The 20156-nt window shown below is 35.8% G+C and overlaps 3 protein-coding genes across 6 annotated transcripts in view; 1 reads left to right on the forward strand and 2 right to left on the reverse strand.

Moving 5' to 3' along the window:
• Positions 1 to 660: 660 nt before the first annotated feature.
• Positions 661 to 7822, reverse strand: LOC107274604 (ABC transporter G family member 23). Of its 2 annotated transcripts, none has more exons than XM_025091842.1 (12): positions 7564 to 7822; positions 4785 to 5005; positions 3827 to 4097; positions 3324 to 3746; positions 3149 to 3238; positions 2955 to 3070; positions 2472 to 2857; positions 2278 to 2393; positions 2130 to 2200; positions 1936 to 2024; positions 1662 to 1838; positions 661 to 1601 (listed from the first exon to the last, which is right to left on the reverse strand). In XM_025091842.1, exons 2-12 carry the CDS (start codon positions 4991 to 4993, stop codon positions 1480 to 1482), a joined length of 2070 nt encoding a protein of 689 aa, XP_024947610.1. In that variant the 5' UTR covers positions 4994 to 5005; positions 7564 to 7822; the 3' UTR covers positions 661 to 1479. The 2 variants fall into 2 exon arrangements, with proteins under 2 accessions (XP_024947610.1, XP_015609354.1); XM_015753868.1 differs by having other exon boundaries at positions 661 to 1585; positions 7564 to 7821.
• Positions 7823 to 10315: 2493 nt separating this feature from the next.
• On the forward strand, positions 10316 to 18426 carry LOC107274606. 3 transcript variants are annotated; one of them, XM_025091843.1, is made up of 3 exons: positions 14060 to 15052; positions 15310 to 15429; positions 18025 to 18426. In XM_025091843.1, the coding sequence occupies exons 1-3, from the start codon at positions 14992 to 14994 to the stop codon at positions 18168 to 18170; spliced, it is 327 nt and encodes a 108-aa protein (XP_024947611.1). In that variant the 5' UTR covers positions 14060 to 14991; the 3' UTR covers positions 18171 to 18426. The 3 variants fall into 3 exon arrangements, 2 of the variants coding, with proteins under 2 accessions (XP_015609356.1, XP_024947611.1); XM_015753870.2 differs by lacking the exons at positions 14060 to 15052; positions 15310 to 15429 and adding an exon at positions 10316 to 10618; XR_001539499.2 differs by lacking the exons at positions 14060 to 15052; positions 15310 to 15429 and adding an exon at positions 13065 to 14037.
• Positions 18427 to 18577: 151 nt separating this feature from the next.
• The window catches only part of LOC107274605, a 2460-nt gene continuing 881 nt past the window's right edge, over positions 18578 to 20156 (reverse strand). Inside the window, exon 2 of the mRNA XM_015753869.2 lies at positions 18578 to 20007. Coding sequence (XP_015609355.2) covers positions 18725 to 20007 — 1283 coding nt within the window. The 3' untranslated portion in view covers positions 18578 to 18724. The remainder of the gene's footprint in view (positions 20008 to 20156) is intronic.

A 20156-nucleotide genomic window follows, 5' to 3' on the forward strand; every position in this document is an offset into this window, starting at 1 on the left:
TATTCCAAATACCGAATTTATTGTTATTTCAATTTGAACGTAATTTATTGTCTTGATTTAGCCTCAATTTATATTTTGAATAAACTCTCGAAAGTATATCAAGGACCAATAATATTTATTAATACTGGTAAATCTTTATTCAATGTTTCGAATTTTCAATAATTCTGGGCAACTAATTTTTTTCTTCTTCTCTTTTCCTTCTTCTATTTATGCCTTTTTGGCTTTATGCCCTCATAGAGGGCCAAGTACCCTCAAGGATGAAACATTCTTCAAAAATCAAGGTTCTACACGGATGTCAAATTAGCACTACACTTTCTTAAAAATGTTTTAAGTGTAGGCTTTTTCAATAGTTCTTAAGAAGTTCTATAGTTTCCGGTTTCGTTCTAATGGTTGCAGCGAACTTCTGCTTGTCAAGCTACGCGTTCGTGTTCACGTTTAGCTGGGCTACGACGAGATTCGCATTATCGACGGAGGCGATGATCACATAATGCTACTTCCAGACTCGCCACTACGTGTCAGCGCCATGCTTTTGGTATCGCCTAAAACCGTAGCGTTGTGCATCTCCCTACTCATCTCTAATGAATATAGGCTCATTGGCAATCTCTCTACTCATCTCAGGATTCATCCTTCATTAAATAATATTTCTGGGATTTGCTTAAGGAATTTTAAAATAAAATATATTTAGGTAAAAAGTTTGATCAATTTTCAATATTCAGACTATCAAGTTAAACCTTGACAACTCTATTAACATTGAACCTTCTTATTTCATATAATAAACACCGTACAAATATTTATTTCATCGGTATTGCCTTTAGTTTCTTCTTCTTCGTCCAGAGATGTTTCCCTCATTTTTGTAAAAAGTTAAAAAAAATAAATAACCACATTCTTCCGAATGAAATTACGATATGTATCAAATGAAAGAATCAACATTAGAACGTAGATTATTATCCGCAATATCCACGGGAAAAAGTAATCAAAGAGTCAATTAAATTTCGTACAGTATCCGCCAAACATTTAAAACATTCAAGAACAATAGAATCCAATAAAATTGCAGACGACGCTTAGCGCAGGAAAAAAGTAACCGATTAAAAAATAGTTTCATAATTGTCCCGCGTAACGTAGCATCCTAAGGGACAAGCTGTGCAAATGCCATTTGTGAAGTTTATCGACGAGAACAAAATCAAGTTAAAAATAATTATTCGCGTACAATCAAACCTCCCAAAATGGCCACAACCTTTTGATTCATAAAATTCTACTCCATATATTCTGAGATGAAAATCTCGTTATCCCTTCTTAAATTTAAGCAATAAAATTGCAATAGTCTGGAACACAATGATCCAAATAAACGTGGCAATGAATCCGTTATATACAGCTGGTTCCGTTATAGACCATCCTCTGGCAAGCATTGCCCTGATGGATTCTGTGCTTTTTGTCAGTGGTAAAACAAAGCTAATATATCGTACAACAGGATGCATTCCTTCAACTGGCCAAATAATTCCACAGAGCATAACAATTGGTAAGAAGGAACCCATTGCCATGTATGTAGCACTCCTTTCGTTCTCGCAGGAACAGGCCACGACGAATCCTGAACAAAACAATTTCTTTCCTTAAATTCAACTAAACCTCTTATGACTACTCGATAAGAAACTGTATTTGCTTACCAAAACACATGCCACACAATCCTGTTAGAATTGTTAATGTTGTAACCCATCCTATGTCACCTTCGCAAGTTATTTTGAATACAGCAAATGCAAATATCAGGACCATTACGGTTTGACCAATCATTACTACAAACTGTGTAACGACTTGACCGAACAAGATTTCAGTTCCAGTTATGCCTGAAATTCATTGGTGGAAAAGATGGATTAAAATTTGTTTTTTTCTTTTTCTGTATTTAGATTGCTGCTATAATTTGCGTGTATCATCATTACTCACCTGATACCAAACTTCTCTCTAAGAGACCTTCGTTTCTTTCAAGCAACATAGCACCGGACGTCAATGCCACAGAGAGGAAGAAAATAATTCTGTAACAATTGGCATGCAACAATAAATCCATAGCACTTGATACTCAACTATACATAATCAATTCTATTTATCAAAAAATTCGCCACAGGCAAATGATTGCTTACGTAAGGATAATTCCCGGAGCAGCAAAGTCCGTGAAATTAGGTTGTTCCGTTCCATAAATCGGTGTTTTGAACTACAAGAAAGAAAACACATTACTCAGTAAAACAAGACAATTGGAAGATCATTAGGTACTTCATTGAAGATAGTTACATCAAGTGGAAGGCTTGCTAATTTTGAACTATAGTTACAGGCCACAATAACCTCCCGTGCAAAATCCTGGTAAGAGTACAATAAATCACGTTGAAGCAATTGGCCAATTTGTTGATCTGTAACAAGAAATTAACGAGACGTAAAGGAATACCAAGAGAGACAAAAAGAAGATGGACAGTATATAAAAGACTCACTGGACATATCCATAGAAACATTCATATCAGAGTACAGTAAACTATAATCGTCGACGTCTTTGCCCAGTTCAATTCTCTCCATGAGAGAATCTGAATAATTTGCTGGAAAATTAATGGCGCCCCAAGCCCAGCCTCTCGTTACAGCATATTTCGCTTCTTCCGCCGTGTCGTAAGGCAAAAACACCACAGTCCTTTTTTCAAGATGTTTCAAAAAACGACAACTTAATCTCGAAGTGTCACAACCGACGGTAGGCACGCAGTGTTCCATGCTGTTATTTAATTCATTATTAACAATCGCCAATTTCAATCCAACAGGATCTTTGCCAATAGACAAGCAGAAGAGTATGATCTGCACTACTGGTAAACCGATAATGAACGCCATTATGCTGGAAAAAGTCCAAACGATAAGCAAGATCCTCCGATTGTTATGAAGGTAAATAAAAAACTGAATTTTTAATTGAAAAAAAAATCAGTCAAGCATACCCAACGTTTCTCCACATCCACAAGAAATTTTTCCATATCAACGCTTTCATATGTTGCGGATCCATCATTTTGAATGTCGAATTGCCGCCTTTCTCTTCGGGTGGCAACTCAGGCACCTGTTTATTTATACAAATTGATTAATATTCCGAGATCAAAAGTATTTCTTAAACCTATTCTATGCAATGAATAATTACATGCTCGTCGTCCGTAACAGCTACGCTTCTTCTACGGCTAGAGATGCTAACGTTGTCACCAAATTCTCCACTCATCTCGTCGTCGATGTCCTAAATAAAAGACAGAATTGACATTCTAATTCAATGTTTGAGCTCAAAGAAATAATAAGACAATGAGATAAGATTATTCTCTTACAACTTCCGGTGGTACTCCAGTGACACTACTGAGGATACTACTTCTCCGTCTAAGTCCCATATTCTGTCGTTTACTCAGTTTCAAGAAAACTTCCTCCAACGTGTCCAACCCATGAAGTGCCATCAATTTCGTAGGCGATTCCTCAGCAAGGAATTTACCACTCCTCATGAGTCCAATGATACCAGCCTGTCTGGTTTCTTCAATATAATGCGTAGTGATAATGATGGTTTTATTTCCATCTTTGGTTATGTTTACCAAATGATCCCAGATGCTCTGACGAAGAACAGGATCAACCCCCACGGTGGGTTCGTCGAGAATCAATAATTCAGGATCTGCCAATAAAGCTGAAGCAAATGAAACTCTTCTCTGCTGACCACCCGAAAGATTTTTGACAAATCGATTCTCAGACGGCAATTGCAATAACTGTAATATTTTTAATAGTCAATACAGTCATACTAACAAGTATTAACGAATACCAAAAATTGAATAAAAATGAAAATTACCTTCAACAAAAATTCCAATCTTTCATCAATCTCGCTCGTAGTCATACCAGCGCACCACCCAAAGAAAAGAAACGTTTCTCGTATAGAGAATTCTCCGTATAAGGCAATTTCTTGCGGCATGTAACCCACTCGTGGTCCAGGTACACCAGATCCCTTCGATCCAGGCCGACCCCCCAAAACCCAAATTTCACCCGAATTTAAGCGTCTTCGTCCCACAATGCAAGAGAGCAACGTCGTCTTTCCGCAACCGCTAGCACCCAGCAGCCCGTAACTGTGCAAAGAATTAATCATTATTATAATCAAATGGAGTGAAAGGTAATAAATCCTCATTCCCTATAAATCTACCAAATTTATAAATAGCATAAAAGGAAACATTATAAAAAAATTTCATAACAGAAATAGGTAAAAAATTTCGAAATAGCAAATGCACATTATTCTCTAAGATAATCAAAATTTCTCAAGTTTCGAATGTACGAATTTTGTGTCGTGCGCACAAAAAAAATATTCAGCTGTTGTTTATATAAATAGTGAAGAATCAGAAAGTTGGAATCTTAATGACGTGTTTATTCGGACACTTCGAAAAGATTTATATCTTCGCGTACATCGAAAATTAACGAATTCATTAATGTTAATGCTCGAGGAACTTTGAATTTAAGTTCCTTCGTACGTCATAAATGTGAAGGTTCGTGGGTAAAAGTTTAATCGGTAAAGAAGAATTATTTTCGTTCGCATGAAGGATATAAGTAATCCTGAAAATAATAATGTTATATAAAAAAATGCCAATCTAGCTTCATGCAACATTTTCTAGTATAGCATGTGTAACATGTCGACTTCCGGTTTTGCAGTGATATCTTTCTTACAAGAATATAGGCAAGGCTGAATAACATTCTACCAGTTAGGTATTACGTCAAGAAGTGGGAATCGTCAATACGAAAGTAACTATTGATACGTCACTCACATTGTACCCTTTGGTACAGTCATATTAAGTCCATCAAGAATAATGTTTGGATTGCTCTTGGGACCATATTTTTTGAAAGCCCTCCGGACGCAAACTGCTTGTCTCCGTCTTGTAGCAACAGTCGAGGTTTGAGGTTGAAATTGAGCTCTTCTTGTTTTTAGTTCCAATGACGCAACCGATGCTGGTGTGGTCCCACTGGCAGCCTCCATTTTGTCTATGCACTTGATGTAAATATAGAAAAAAAAATGACAATAAAATATACCTTAATTTATATTTTCGTAATCATACGTGAAAATTTATCGATAGAGTCAAAAAGAAGATTTATTTATATCACGAATTAATTCAATTTATACACGTATTACAGGATTTATAATTCTTTAGTAATATTGTGACCATTTTTTTTACTATAGTTTTCCCTTTTTGCGCACGTATACCAAACTTTTGAAATATCATTAAACGTGATGCTGTGATTGAAGACAGTACAACGCACTGAATGTCGCAACGGGCTACTGTTATGTCTTCGTGTTATGTCTGTGACTTCGTCGGGGAAAAGTATGCGAAGTAATTCAGGTTTCACCAGTCGCGTGTACCGGCAGCCGATAACTGCAGATTCACGCTGCGTCTCGGAAAATTGAATTCGAAAGTAGAATTTCTCCGAAATAGTACAAGATTAGGCTGATAATGTAAATTATTTAACCTGAATGTATATTAGCGTTGTGAATAACCACCAAATAAACTGAATTATCAAAACTGTACGTAAATCTCGAATATTGTATAAGTGCAAATTGTCATTTTGGAAATATTATTAAATTTAGTAGCAATTCTAAAGTACCTAGAGAGTCAAGACATTTGGCTCAGCATAAAGCGAATGGTCATTCCCTGTAGCCACTTTGTAATTCATAAATGACGTAACGGCTTAGCGGACTCTCACCTAGTCCAGCTGGATCGACCAATCTTATTAAATAGCACACAGTGTGTGTGTGTGGAGTCATTTGTAGGATAGACGTGGTTACATCTAGCAATATATATTTTAGCCGTTAAAATCATAAATATGTCCGTGTACATACGAAAACCGACGTACTCATTAGCGCGACAAAATATTGGGCAAATTTCGAAGAAAATTGTCGAACAACCTTCCCATTCTGTAGTTCAGAGAATGACGCCACTTTTGTCACTAGATGAATTTACCAGACACTTTCATAGATACTTTGCGATTCAGACGTGGCCAATGTCGCGTATCCTTATACTAAAATTATTCATAGAAATTTCATAATTTCAAACATACGGAGGAATGTTTCGAAGGAATCGAGGAAAGATATTGAAGGTCATCGTTTTGAAAAGTCTACATTACATAACCAATTATTCAGTTTCACTCAGTGATAATGACCTACGAAAATTTCAAAGCTTCGCATGTCTTAGCTAACGATAATTTTGAAATTTCAAATTTTAACATACTGCAATCTGGTCGATAGCGCAAAGGGCTCTTGAGACATGAAACTTTCCAAACGATGTATAATTGTGAAGTGTTTGTCTAGATTTCAAATTTTTAAAAATAACAGTAGTATTTTTTATCCTCGTTTTTTATATATCCCGTAATTAGTCTGTTTTCGTACGAGACTGAAAGTCACGTCTCTTTGACGTTAACTGATTTTAAACAATTTACATATGGATATACCATCATTAAACGGTATAATTCTTTAAAACAAATCAACGGTGATTAAATTTTCTACATTACATATACGAATTTCTTTGGAAACTCGTAACCTGTTTCTTACGTGAATTTAACGTCGGTCACATTAAAGTAAGTTGGCAAAGTCCTCAACAATATATATATATATATATGTATATACACACAGACAGAATAAAGTCAAATATGAAAAACGTGTTGCAATCGAATTCCGACGAATTGGTTAATTGGAATAAGATCGTATGTAAATTTCAGCGAATTTTCATCGATTTCGAAATCGATAACAAAGTACACGAATAATAATTCGATACAGGTTCTATAATCGTGTTTAAGTTGTATAGAGAAAAATAACAGCGTACCTAACAATAATTTCTTCCTAATTACCGGATAAATGATCAACCAAAAAGCTGCCGTATCGAATGCAGCAAAATCGCGAACCGAGTCGCATCAACAAAACACTGACCACGTGAAAGGGAACATTGAAAAAGATCATCGAAGATCGATTACGCAGCCTTCCTCAAAACCCATAATCGATTAGAGTGAATGGATTCCGAAAAAAATTATATTCGTTTTTAATAAAGAATCTCCGCTTTTTTATTGAAAACATAGTAAGTCCACCATGAACGCGATTATCGAACGTTTTTTTACAGTAACCAGTAGACAACTGGGATCATCCTAAAGATCAGCTGATATAGTTTACGACACGTACGTAAAAATTAGAAAAGAGGTAAATCCCCGGGATACTAAGCATATGACAGCTACATATAAATAGGTAAAAAGTACAATGACATCAGACGTCTGACGCATTGAATGTAAATTAAAAGAAAACTCGACAAATCCCAGAGTTCTATACCCCTGATTAGGAATTGTATAAAAAAGTTCCAGAAACACTTGATTAATTGATCACACAATTAAATTACACGCTTATCCTTAAATGAGTTTCAATCATTCGATATGGAACTAATGTTCGAACCACCCTTGTGCAGGTGTCTTACGCGTGAATCAATCGATAGGAAATCAATGAACAAAAGAGTTACGATGGACTAAGGATACTTTGATCGAGTCAATTGATTATTATTTTTCTTAACAAACCTTCAATCGGTTCTATGAAATCACACGCTGTCCAGTTATCAATTGGATGCACTTTTTTGTATTTCGTCACGATACATAAAGATCCTTTTGAATCATCGACAGATCCTTTAATGCAAAACGCGATTACGCTGTCATCGAAGAAGCTCGCGAAATCAAAAGGGACTGGTACCCGGACACGCAACGAGAGTGGCTCGTTTCCGAACCCACCGGCAACTGACTTGCTAGCCACGACGGAGAATCAAAGGCTTGTGCAACATCGATGCCGCGTACCAAAGTGGGAATGTCCAGACGTTACATCGAGTGGGGATAAATTTCATGAAAAAGAACGAAGCGAAGCCAACGGAAATTCTTAGTCGTTAAACAAGGGTGGAAAGTCCCGAATGAGCTCAGGTTATGTTAGAACCGATATTGAATTATCATGACGAAGTCAGGTTATGAAAAAAAAAAAGATAATAATCTTATACACTTTTAGTACCAAATTTTGTTCCCTAAATTGTAACGAGTGAATCAAGGATTCGTTTGATCGAATCAGCTTGAAAGTGTCGATTAGAGAAGATGAAAAAATAATGCGGATATACACATATATGTATATATATCTGTTTTCTAGAAAGTCATAAAAATTCATATTAAACCTGTATAACAAGTGTAAAAAACCCGGTTAAAATACAAGCTATGACAAATATAACGAGTTTAAACGTAGTTTATTTGAATTTTCCAACATTTTCCCAGACAACAGCCTTTCGCCCGAGAATCTGCACATTCTCGTAACGTCTACTACTTAGAGTGAAAGTCGCCTTGAACTTTGTCAAAAGATTACGGAAGTCTCAATTTTTCGTAAAAGTCACAAAAACGAAGTAAGATTGTCGCGTATTGCACAAGAAAAAAACTTAATTGTCACTATCACGTTATCGATACCCACCGAATGTGCTTCCAATAGAAAATGACAGTCTGGTTCCTCGTTAAAAAATCATCGATATCAGGTTCCTCGGATTTCTTCGAAGAGTTATCCATTCCAGTGGAAAAATTCAAACGATAGAAAAGTCCGTCTGGACAAAGTAAACGTATGTAAAATTTTATCAAAATTTTTCTTTCTCCAAAGCAGCCAAACATCAGAGTCTCGCGGGTCCGAAGCAACGAAGACAGTCTGATACAAAACTTTTTTACACGTGGATGAGTAAATTTTGCTCGCGTTGTGAAAACAAGACGTGAAATCGAAGTTTCGAAAGAAAAGGAACATACAACATTCTCTCTACGTAGATACAAGACAAAGCTTGCGCTTCTCGATGCGTGGCAGTTGCTAAATGCATATCCTCTTGCAGCAATTTCACCGTCAATGACACGACCGACTACATAAGGAAGTTAAAATTTAGAATCAGATATAAAAAGCCGAGTTGATATATGAAAATAGCGGTAGCGATTGTCGTAAACAAAAAACCAAATTAGGATTTTTCTCAAATCGTCGTAATAAATGAGTCATCGCATTTCTGACGTTACATGCAAACCGGTATAGGTCATAAATCTTATTTCTCCTGCAGCTTTAAACTGTCTTCTACACTAGATACAACAGGTGCGTAATAACTTGCCATGTAATTTCTTTGTATTACCGTTAAAAAGAACATAGATTTTGCTCGTACGACCCTTGAATACGTCGTCCAATATTATGCAGACGTCAAATGGAAATGGCGTCCGTTAACAGGCTGCTAAATGACTCTAACGCTTGTCGCTCGCGCGCTTCGTACCTAAGTCAAGGATAGTGATCTGTCCTCGAATAATAATAAATCGTGTAAGGAACTCACCGTGAGTGAGATAATTATTTCACGAAGAAACTGCAAATTTCAGGTGACAAGTTCTTCACTCTCCTTAAAGAATATCATGCGAGTCCAAGATGACGATTTTTTTACATGTGAACTTTGACATCGAACAGATCCGTTCACAGGAACGGATGACACTGACAAATCGTACACCCTGGTGACTCCTGTACTACCAAAGTCCAGACTGTATCGTCTGTTTGTAGAAAATGCATATATTCGTCGATTGTAGCGCCTCCGGAAAGGTAGAATGTTGCAACCTTGACAATTTCCGAATGACTTTCGCCGCCAAGCGCACCCATCGTAATAATGAAATTAAGAAATCTAGACTAAATGTGGATATACCAGATCTCGGCCTTTGATTTATATCATTAAATTTATTATAAATATACTATATAAATTACTTGCATACTATGCCGTCTGTCTGTGTAATATTATTATATATCAGAATCTGAACGGTTGACGAAGGAGGTGAAACGGTACAAGATATGAACTTTACGTGTTTATTAGGATACCAAAGAATAAATCCTCGATAATCGAAATCCAGGAACTGTGCAGATACGAAAAGTGAATGATTATTAATCACAGTAAAAGTAAGGATGGAACCTTAGGAGAAAAAAAGGAAGATATCCTTGACGTCTAGAATGACCGCAATAGACGTGTCTTGTGTGCGTCGTTTTAATATTAAATTGGAGATCAATATCCATTAACATAATCAACCTGTAGACGTCATACCGTTTACAATTGACTTTTGTGCTTTATGGATATAATTATTCCTAACTATCAAGGAGACGCATGAATGGACCGAGATATGGTTTTTATGTTGCTATATAAATAAATTGATTTGTTATTGGATTTAAAAAAAGAGTCTGATACCAATAAATTAAATGAATTCGTTCACTAAAATTGCCGCCTCGTCAAATTTTCACTTGCTGACCCACATTTCCAGAAACTGCAGTTATTGCAATTTAATTGCATCGCGTGCATCCCAAAGCCCCAACGACTTGGTCAGTCGTGAAGTTAGTGTTCTCGAAAAGCAGCACCACAGAGTTCGGGAAAAATAATGTTGACAACAATATTTCTCAACAATGACCGTAAACATTTCCACGATAAAGAAAACCGACTATCCAGGCATAGTTATGCATGTGCATCGTCAGAGTGCATTTTGATCCTTGACGCTGCTGTTACAGATGCATCCCCACGTGATCCGCATAAATATCTATCAAGTATTCCAACAATACGTACAAGTAAGTTCAATGCGAATTTTTTCATACGTTTCTAACGTAATATGCTATGCGGCAGCTGCATAGTTCTTTGCTGCACTTTCAAAGATGCATTCAGTCTAATAACTATTCGATAAATTCAAATAATCAAAGATGCCCACCCGACATTGTCTTACGGCTTAAAATTAAATATTATATACAGTAAGTACTGCGCAAGAGAACATCGAATAAATCATTCTTGTCGTACCTTGCTATTTTACTAAAATCTCAAAAGATGTGGATACGAGATAGAATCCTTGATAAACAGTACGAGACATTACTAAGAAGACATGAGAAATATTCGCGTAAGCAATTGGATGACGATGACGTTCTCGAAAGCGGGAATAATCATCTATCGGTAATGAATATGTATTATTACATATTTTACGTTCGTCCACGAAGATTTTAGTACGTGATATAAAAAAAAAAAAAAATGATATCCTATCACCGTAATTGATAATTAACGGATCAAGAATAGCAATGCAAATCACACGGTCGCCTTAAACTATAGCATAATGGTCATAGGAAAAAAAAGGGAGACAGCGAAAAATTGATAAACAGAATTTACCTTTGCTTTGATTTTTGCGACAGCATACACAAGAATAGCAATGCAAATCACACGGTCGCCTTAAACTATAGCATAATGGTCATAGGAAAAAAAAGGGAGACAGCGAAAAATTGATAAACAGAATTTACCTTTGCTTTGATTTTTGCGACAGCATACAGATACATCTTCTGACGTCACAGAGCTACACGAGACGAGAAACCGGATTTACAACGTGAATAGCAACTTCTTCAAACTAAACTTCGCACCCAAGACTCTTTAACAAACGTGTGATCTTTGCTCGAAGATTCTATGGTCGCATCCTTGCAATGATTCTTTTTTGTGTCTGCACCATTTTCCATCTGTCCGACAGTTTGGTTTTAGTAATAATAATAACAGTCGAAATACTGTAGTTAATTATTGCAATAGCATTTACAAATAATTATAAAGAATGCAAAAATAATATTTCGGCAATGAAAAGACTTTGAAAAATTCCTACTGTCTTTTTCACGACACGACTGCAATTTTTATTTGCTTTCGCCACAAGAGTTCAAAGATGGCCGTTGTACTGCCTCGGGATCATCCTAAACGTTTGAACTGCTCGTTTTGTTAAACAGGTTTACGAATAGAAATACCGATAGTCACTTGCAGAAAGACTGCATCCTTGCGTATAGGTATATGATGACTTTGACCTTCTGTTATTGCGTGAAAGAGGGAATGGTTGAGTTAAATATGTTGTGTTAATAGATGAATTATTCGATTTTAATGAATCTAATGGGAAGTATCATTTTCACGCGTTTGCAATAATACTGCATACCCAACGTCTGGTTAAAGACGACATTGACACGATTCCAATCAGCGACAAGGTTAACCAGAGTCTATAAACCAGTTTCGTTATGTTATGTTTTAGTGGCAATGCGTGGACAACATTATGGAAATTCGATAAATTATGTTATTTGGGAATTATGAAAAATCAGAATATATCAAGACAATAGTCCTAGAAAAGTATCGGAAGTTTTAGTGACCTTTGGACATTTTTTTTTCTTCGCGTACTTATTCACATTTTTTTTTTGTATAATACAAAAAACCCTATAGAAAAACAGGTTATGTCTTTGGATTGACGGACATTATGTAATATAGTTACATTTTGAGTATTGTGAGTGTTTGTCATAATTTCGAAAACCGTTTTTTTTTAATTTGATAAAGGGAAAATTGAAGCTAATGGCACGGATTAAAACAGCACCTCGAGAATGACAGTTGCAGGATAGAGAAAACGATTGGTAGTCCTTGTTATTTATAAAGGAAATATAAATTTAAGGGAACTACTTTTCTGATCGAGCTATAATATTCCAAGATGGTTTAAGTTTTAATTAATACTTTATGTGCGTTCTGTGAATAAAACATAACAAACTGTTAATCCTCCAGTATTATGAGCGCAATCTATATAAAGAATCATTGATTAAATATTAATGCCGGCTGAGGATAAATAAATGGAGCAACTTACAGTTAGAGGCAAAATAGTGTCACATGAGCCTGCGTGTTGCGGACAGTCGCAAATCGAGTTACCGACTGAACGTTAAGCAGGTACCGAAAATGATGCCACCGGTAAGTGCTGCCATCCTGCGACTTATTTTTTAATTCCAGCTTGTACATACAGTTACCTATTCAAATATTACCATTGGTGCTCAAAGCAATTGCACCGCTGTCTTTGATTTACCAATCGAAAGGTGTATGACGGGTTGTAGACCATAGGTGTTCAGCCGAAATGATTGCGTCTCAGCCATAAACTTGTTGTTGCAATTCAACAAAATATCCTTGTACAAGAATAAAAAATATTAATTTTAATAATTCTAAAAACTTCAGAAAATCCTAATACCTCGTTATACAATGATCGAACAGCATACACAGCGAAAAGTATGAACGGTTGCTAAGATTCAGGCGCAGAGTAAATATTTCTCGTATTTAACTTTCTCAGAATAAACAGTTCAGCTACGTGCCTCCATTTACCCATATGGCAACCTTAAGGCCGTTATCCACGTGCATAATCTTGAGCACACTTTGCGCTTAGGCTTCGAAAGGAGAACCATGTCACTCCTTTTCTCCCTCCACTGTTGCGGAGCAACCAGCAGGAACACTTTTTCAATCTCAAACTAAAAGCAACAGTCGAATACACGATAGCGCGAGAGGTAGACGGAGAAACGGAGAAGCTTGGTATGGCCAAGCTTTAAACTCGTAAACGGTGCGATGGCACGTATCCTTGATACCATCCCGGGATTTATGGCTGATAGTCGATCGTTTGTAAACCGTCTTCGTCTTTCGTGAATCATGACGCACGTGCATTACCTATAACGAACTATAAAGACTAGGAATTTAATTGATACTTTAAGAATACCTGGACGACTATTTATTTCGAAGGGCAACGTAAACGAACAAGATTTTTTAAATATTAAACAGTGTCACTATTGAGTTTAAAACTAATTGATGAACCTTTAAAGAGACATTGTATGATTTAGTATGATTAATAATCAGGAGATCAACGTTTGATTTGAAACATAAAAAAATTAAAAATTTTGAATGAAAATTTCATTTTGAGCAGTTGATTTTTTCTCGGTATTGAGTGTTAACGTTGAGTGTTATCGAAGAAAGGATTACTCACGGTTGAGGAATCGTTCCCGTATTATTATTGGAAACAAAAGATTGTCTACTGTACGTCAATTTGGCATTGACGTTAAAATCGCTTGCGTGAGTGTTTGCGCATGCGCAAGCTGGCCCACAAAAATTCATTCGAAGTCTGTCATCGAATCGCAAAGAAAGGCACACGTTCCGGCTTGGAGGGAAAGTAAAAAGATCATTAACTACGGTGAGTCCCTTTCTACCTGAACTTATTTGGGGCTCCTTCGTATTATGTTACCGCGAAAGAAAGAAGAAAGAGAAGGAAAGGAGTTAAAAAAAATATTCAACTGTCTCGTAATAGATTACAGTCAAGCATAACACAGCAGGTAGACATCTAGCTACGTTCGTATACCCGGTGAAAGAATTACGTAAAATCAAAGTTATAGAAAAAAAGTTCGATGATCGAATTATACCCGCGGCTAAAAGCTATCGAGGATCTTAGCGCATAAGGTATAGACTAGAGTTTATATTATAGCAGGTGATAATAATAATTTTCTTGATATAAAAATTCATTAATTATTTTAACACATTTAGAATCCATCCTATTTATCCATCTTTTAGAGTCCGTGCATTTTATATTGGTAACTACAATAATTCTTGTCTAGTAGCTGCAAGCAAAAGCCAAGAAAAATAGATAGCTGTAGAAAGTAATGTAGCAGAGAAATTTACGTCGAGAGAGGATAGACTCTCGAAGCTGGCAGTATAGACACGGGAAAGATTCTAAAATATTGTCAACATTGACAATAGCGTGTAGACAGGTTTTTCATACTAACATTATAGGACTGTACCTATAATTATATTTGCTATTCAACCAATTTTAATATCCCAAGCAATTCTCTTGGGTGAAGAAAAATATTAAATATCTTCTCATAACAGTCATTGTGGACGCTCCTGAACACATGGAGACGTTACGTGTCTCGTGGAGCAAGTACAGAATTACAAATCCGCACGGACCCACATCATTGACAAATCTTCTTGAAATTTATTACTTCCTTAAAGTTACAAAGAATTTGGCCTTGCATAAAGATACTGAGCAACCAACATAAAAAATGACTGGAATCCACGTATAAAACAAAAGAGTCACTTTGCTCGTATCGCTTGGTTACTTTTCAAGTTGCTTAAATAGAATGACATCATCTAAATGGTTAAGCCATTAGTAGAATATGGATGTGCTATTGTGCCTGGCACGAGAAGAAGAATATGTAATATAGATATAAGAATATATATAATAAGAATTCTTTGAACTTTGTTTTTCATCCTGTGATATTCAAAGGACTAGTTCAAGATACTTAGTATTTAATTGACATGCTAATAAAACAGTCTTGCGCTGTCATTTGAGTAACTGGAGCGATTGAATCGATTTTCAGGTCGCATGTTTCCTGGCTGAATCAAGCCAAGTCCCATGTGACTTTTGAATAATAGACATTAATGGTCAGCTAGTATATGGACGGTGTATTAGTTTACCTAGGGTATACTGAAGTAGTCACATCAGTTCAGTCTAGAACAGTGAACAGGGTTAACGGAAACAGAGGAAGCAACAGTGTCGCGATGAAATTCCGTAAATCGAGTAAAATCGAAGGTATTTAATGGAATGATAAAGAAGATATTTTTCAAATTGGCATTATTAAAAAAAAAACTTTTTTAATCGTAATATACGTTTAAGTTACTTGGTGTGTCGCTCAAGCCGATTCGACTTAGCAATGCGTGGCTGCTTATCGCTGAACGAAAGAACCAGCAATTAGTTTCATGAGAAACTTGCGCTTTGTGTACGTGCATTTTCCAGTGTGAGATATATGTGGAACTATATGGAATTATACATTTTTTTAACTCTTCACCTTCCCACAATTCTTGCTCTGGCGGAAATCGCTATATCGAATTCACTTTAAAATCCCTGCTGATTTACTTAAGTATAGTTCACCATAGCGATTTAACGATTCGTTCGTGGGAAGTTAAGGAAATTGTGAGTTATGTCACTTATTTCATGGATCGGTGCTAAGTGTTTGGAGCTACAAGACGTAATACTTTCTGGAAAGTTTTGTCCTGGGTTTAACGTTTGCACTTCATTCTGAAGTTTTCCAGTTGAGCTTGTGAATCATGTAACGAAAAAAATATGACCATCTTTATAAAATTGGGCCTTAGACAATGTCAAAGAAAAAATTAAGGAAAAATCCATAATATTATATAGTTAAAAATAAAATCTCAATACTACTGACGAGTACGACTAAAATTGCACGTGCAATTTGATTTTATAATTTTTAAACACTACCTACTTATAGATTATTGAGTGAGACCAGAGACGTGAAAATGAAAAATTTTCAAATGCAAACTTTACAATGTAAATTAGTTTACATTCAATTCAGTTTCTCGTCTGTCACCCGCAAGAACTCTGGCTAGAGCCAGTGAACGGGACTGTACCTGGAGAACATTGACCTACAGTTACATTTTTTGTTGTACCTACAGCCGACCGTGTAACACAGTTTAGGCATAGATACGACTCCCTTTATAACGGTATAACTTAGCCATAGTCTTACTATGGTGGTATAGTTATGGTGAATCAAGTACAAAGCCTGTTTCTGTAATGGATGCAGTAGAATTCCTAAGGTGGTTTTGACCTATTTCTATTAGTAGTATCCACAAGTGGAAATGTAATTTCCATATAAAATTACCTACACGTTATTCATTCTTGTCGACGTGTTACATCAATTCCATAATAACGTTGCTGACGAACCATTAAGAGTGTCATAAAATGCAGCATTACAGATTAGCGTAATTAATTCTAATCATATTGTCGCAACAGTGTACAGTAAAAAACAATTAGTCCAATCTATTTTACGGTAAGACTAAACGATTAAATATTACGGAGTGTCTAGCCGTTCGGCAATAATTGTATATTATTCGTCCAGATATTTCATTATTTTTAAACAATGCAGTTAATTATATAATCGTGTGATACAGCCTGTCTTTAATTAGACTCTGAAAATGTCCCTGTGTCATGTATGTGTATAACTATATAATGAATCCGGATAGGATTCATTGCATGTCAAAAAACATCCAATAAAGTAGATAACATATATTAAAAAAGGAAAATCCATAAATTTGGCCAATCGCCGGACGACTAGATACAGCTTATATATTAATAACGAAATTTTTCCTCTTACGACTTCTTAATTCTACGAGTAGGTAATAGAACGTAATTAGTGACTATCGCGTGCTTAAAATTCAGACGAAATTCCAATACTACATTCCGGCATATTTTAATCGTTATTCCTCGCACGTGGATACGAGTAATACAGCGTTGATGTTTATAAACTAAGAAATGCGTATACGAAAACGAAGCCGATTACATTAATTTTTAGCAAATTACTGTATCGACATTTGGATTATTTCTATCGATCGCTTATTATTTCAATTTTACGCACGACTTTCGGCTGAAAGTCGTATATACCAAACTTTCTGCGCCTTTACATTCAATGGTTTCTATTTCTTTATCGATTAATACAATATTTATCACTGTACATGATAATCTGCAGCCATATTGTACAGAATCCCTCGATTCGCCTCGTCTTGCATTTTATACACGTCGTTCGACCTAGTCTCATTCTCGATCTATCTAACCGTTCAGTGTTAACACGCTTGAAATTCAAGGCAACGTAACTTTTTGGTACGACTGTATCTTAAACACGTGTTCAATGCACTTCGACATTAATCATGTATATATACAATTGTGTCAATTTGGTATAAATTTGAAAAACGAGTAAGCAGGTAATGAACGCAAAATGATGACTTGCTGTCACTGAATGTCTTTGGATACACAGTACATAACAGTGCTTGATACATCTGCAACATAAAGTGCCGCAATGGCAGTAGAATGCATACAGAAAGCATAAATCTTATCTTAAAGTCATAAGAGTTGCCGAGCATCGAATGTTTGTTTGCACGTGTCTTTCGCAGATAGAGAGATGGGGTTGACTTTAAACAAGGTTGAATTTTCAAAAAATGAGGGAATCCCAGCAATTTTGTATCGAAATGCGTGCATCGTGTTTCTAACTGCAAAGTCATTTGAATTAAAGTGAACGTGAGAGTCAACGAAGATTTTAAATAGTCTTGTACGTTAATTATAGAAAATTGATATAAATAGTTGTTACTGAGAAAAGGCAAATCTTGATGCTTACAGATCAACCAGAAGCAGAGAAAGATTCCGCGCTTCTTACAATGGCCGCAGACGATGCTATCGTCATTCGGAACGCTCGAAAAAGCTATGGGAAAGGAGTGCAAATTCTCGATGATTTGAATATGATCGTGAAACGTGGTTCGATGTAAGTAGAATTGTGTTCACCTTATGTAATCTTTACCTACGTTGCTATATTACGTCATGAAATTAATCTATCCAAATGGATATCCACTTAATGTACTAACAGCATCGCTATCGTAAACGTACGTGGACCCTCTTATTTCTCTATTTTCTTTTGTGTGATTCTCGGACTTTAGTTATGCGTGCGTTATGATATTTCTATAGTTAGGACACGAGAGCAAGTTTTTTGAAGTGGAAAGTGAAAGGATTCCTGGACACGTAGCGAGAGACATCGATTGCCAAATTATTTTTATATACATTTTGTATGGAGATATTACGAATTTGAATTATCATGGAAATTTCGTCAAACACTTTCCATATTTTAAGGCACTGCACGAGCTTGTAAGGTATCTTATTGCATATATAAAAAATGTAATCGATTGTCATAAATTTATTGAATTTTTTATATTCAAGTTAGATGGAGATTCTTATTGCGATAAAATTATTATACCATATCTTATGGGAAGGGAAACGAAATTTTATTGATTCGGCATAGTGCTGTTATCAGCGTGAGGATAAATATTTAATCCTCTAAAAGTACTTTGTCGACTGCATCTAATATGTGATCCATAACAAATTGATTTTGCTTGTTATTCTCTTTGGACTCTTTGGATCTTTCATTGTTAATCAGAAACGACGCATTCTGTTTGGTATTCGTTGTAGCCACTGTAGGACTTGGTGGTACTAGAAATTCATTGGTTATCGTTAAATTCTTGATAACGTTATTGGATATATCTTTTATGTGCATTGTAGTAGTGTTTTTCATATCCTCATTTTCGTCGGCAGTTCCATCGATCTTGGGCAATGATGAAAACGATGCATTTTTCCCATTACTATCCTTTATGTCTTCAGCCTTGGTAATTTTATTATTCGACGTCTCTGTTGTAACTTTGAAGACATTATTAGCATCCTCCGGAACATTCTTCGTAATGGCATTACCTTTACTGGTTTTGCTGTTATAAGTAACAGATACATTATTTGTATTGTTTTCGAGTTTCTTCAAGAATTTTGCATCGCCTTTACTATGGTTTCGGCGGTGGCTACTGTGCTCTTTACTTACTGAACTTTTATTTACTGTTGAATTATCAGCATGATTTTTTTTGTTCGATTGTTTCCTTGTCGAATTCCATAAGTGATCAAATCCAGAACGAACTGCTGTCTCATTGGTCACAATATCCTGCTTATACATACGATTTGTCGGCTCTTGATGTGCACTTTTGTCAAGCTCAACGTTCAACGTACCAGTAGTATCGTCACTTAATTGAGTATTGTATCTCTTAAAATCTTCATAATTCCTTCTAGCAGCCATTTCACTATATACAGGTGGATTTTCGGAAGGCTGGCTTCGTCTCCAGATGTCAAACAAATTTCGTAAATAATAACTCGAAATTAATAATGTCTTACGCCCATTCCGTAATTCGAAATCTTTTAATATTTCCCGATGAAGAATCCTCGTGTTAACATACAAATTTAATAATCCATCCTTAACATCCTCATGGTAATCAGCACCGTACCTTGTGCTATCCTCTTCGATGATATTTGAAAAATCCTCCAGGGTCTTTTTCTTCTTCTCCGGTAGTGTTTTGACTAAACTCAAAGCTTCTCTTATTAAATTATAAATTTCGCGAATTAATGTAATTTCGAACCTTCTGTGATCAGCTCTCCTGGCATTTTGAATTTGATCCGATTTTTCATCTTTTCCAAGTTTCCCATTGATCCTATTGTTGGATGCTGAATTATCAGGATGATTCTTTTTATTCGATTGTTTACTTGTCGAATTCCATAAGTGATCAAATCCAGAACGACCTGCTGTCTCATTGGCCACAATATCCTGCTTATGCATACGAGTAGTACCAGTAGTATCGTCACTTAATTGAGTATTGTATCTCTCAAAATCTTCATAATTCCTTCTAGCAGCCATTTCACTATATACAGGTATTAAATTATAAATTTCG

The sequence above is a fragment of the Cephus cinctus genome, unplaced genomic scaffold, assembly GCF_000341935.2.
Source record: "Cephus cinctus unplaced genomic scaffold, Ccin1 Ccin1_scaffold3440, whole genome shotgun sequence".
NCBI lineage: Eukaryota > Metazoa > Arthropoda > Insecta > Hymenoptera > Cephidae > Cephus > Cephus cinctus.

Excerpts from the sequence above, each read along its gene's own strand:
- LOC107274606 (XM_015753870.2), top strand. The coding sequence starts at position 10,435 with ATGTTGACAACAATATTTCTCAACAATGACCGTAAACATTTCCACGAT. Across the intron at positions 10,619-18,024 it reads TATTCCAACAATACGTACAA|ATCAACCAGAAGCAGAGAAA; the intron begins GTAAGTTCAATG and ends TGATGCTTACAG.
- LOC107274604 (XM_015753868.1), bottom strand. The coding sequence starts at position 4,993 with ATGGAGGCTGCCAGTGGGACCACACCAGCATCGGTTGCGTCATTGGAA. Across the intron at positions 3,747-3,826 it reads GATTGGAATTTTTGTTGAAG|TTATTGCAATTGCCGTCTGA; the intron begins GTAATTTTCATT and ends AAAATATTACAG. Across the intron at positions 2,858-2,954 it reads TGGATGTGGAGAAACGTTGG|CATAATGGCGTTCATTATCG; the intron begins GTATGCTTGACT and ends GACTTTTTCCAG.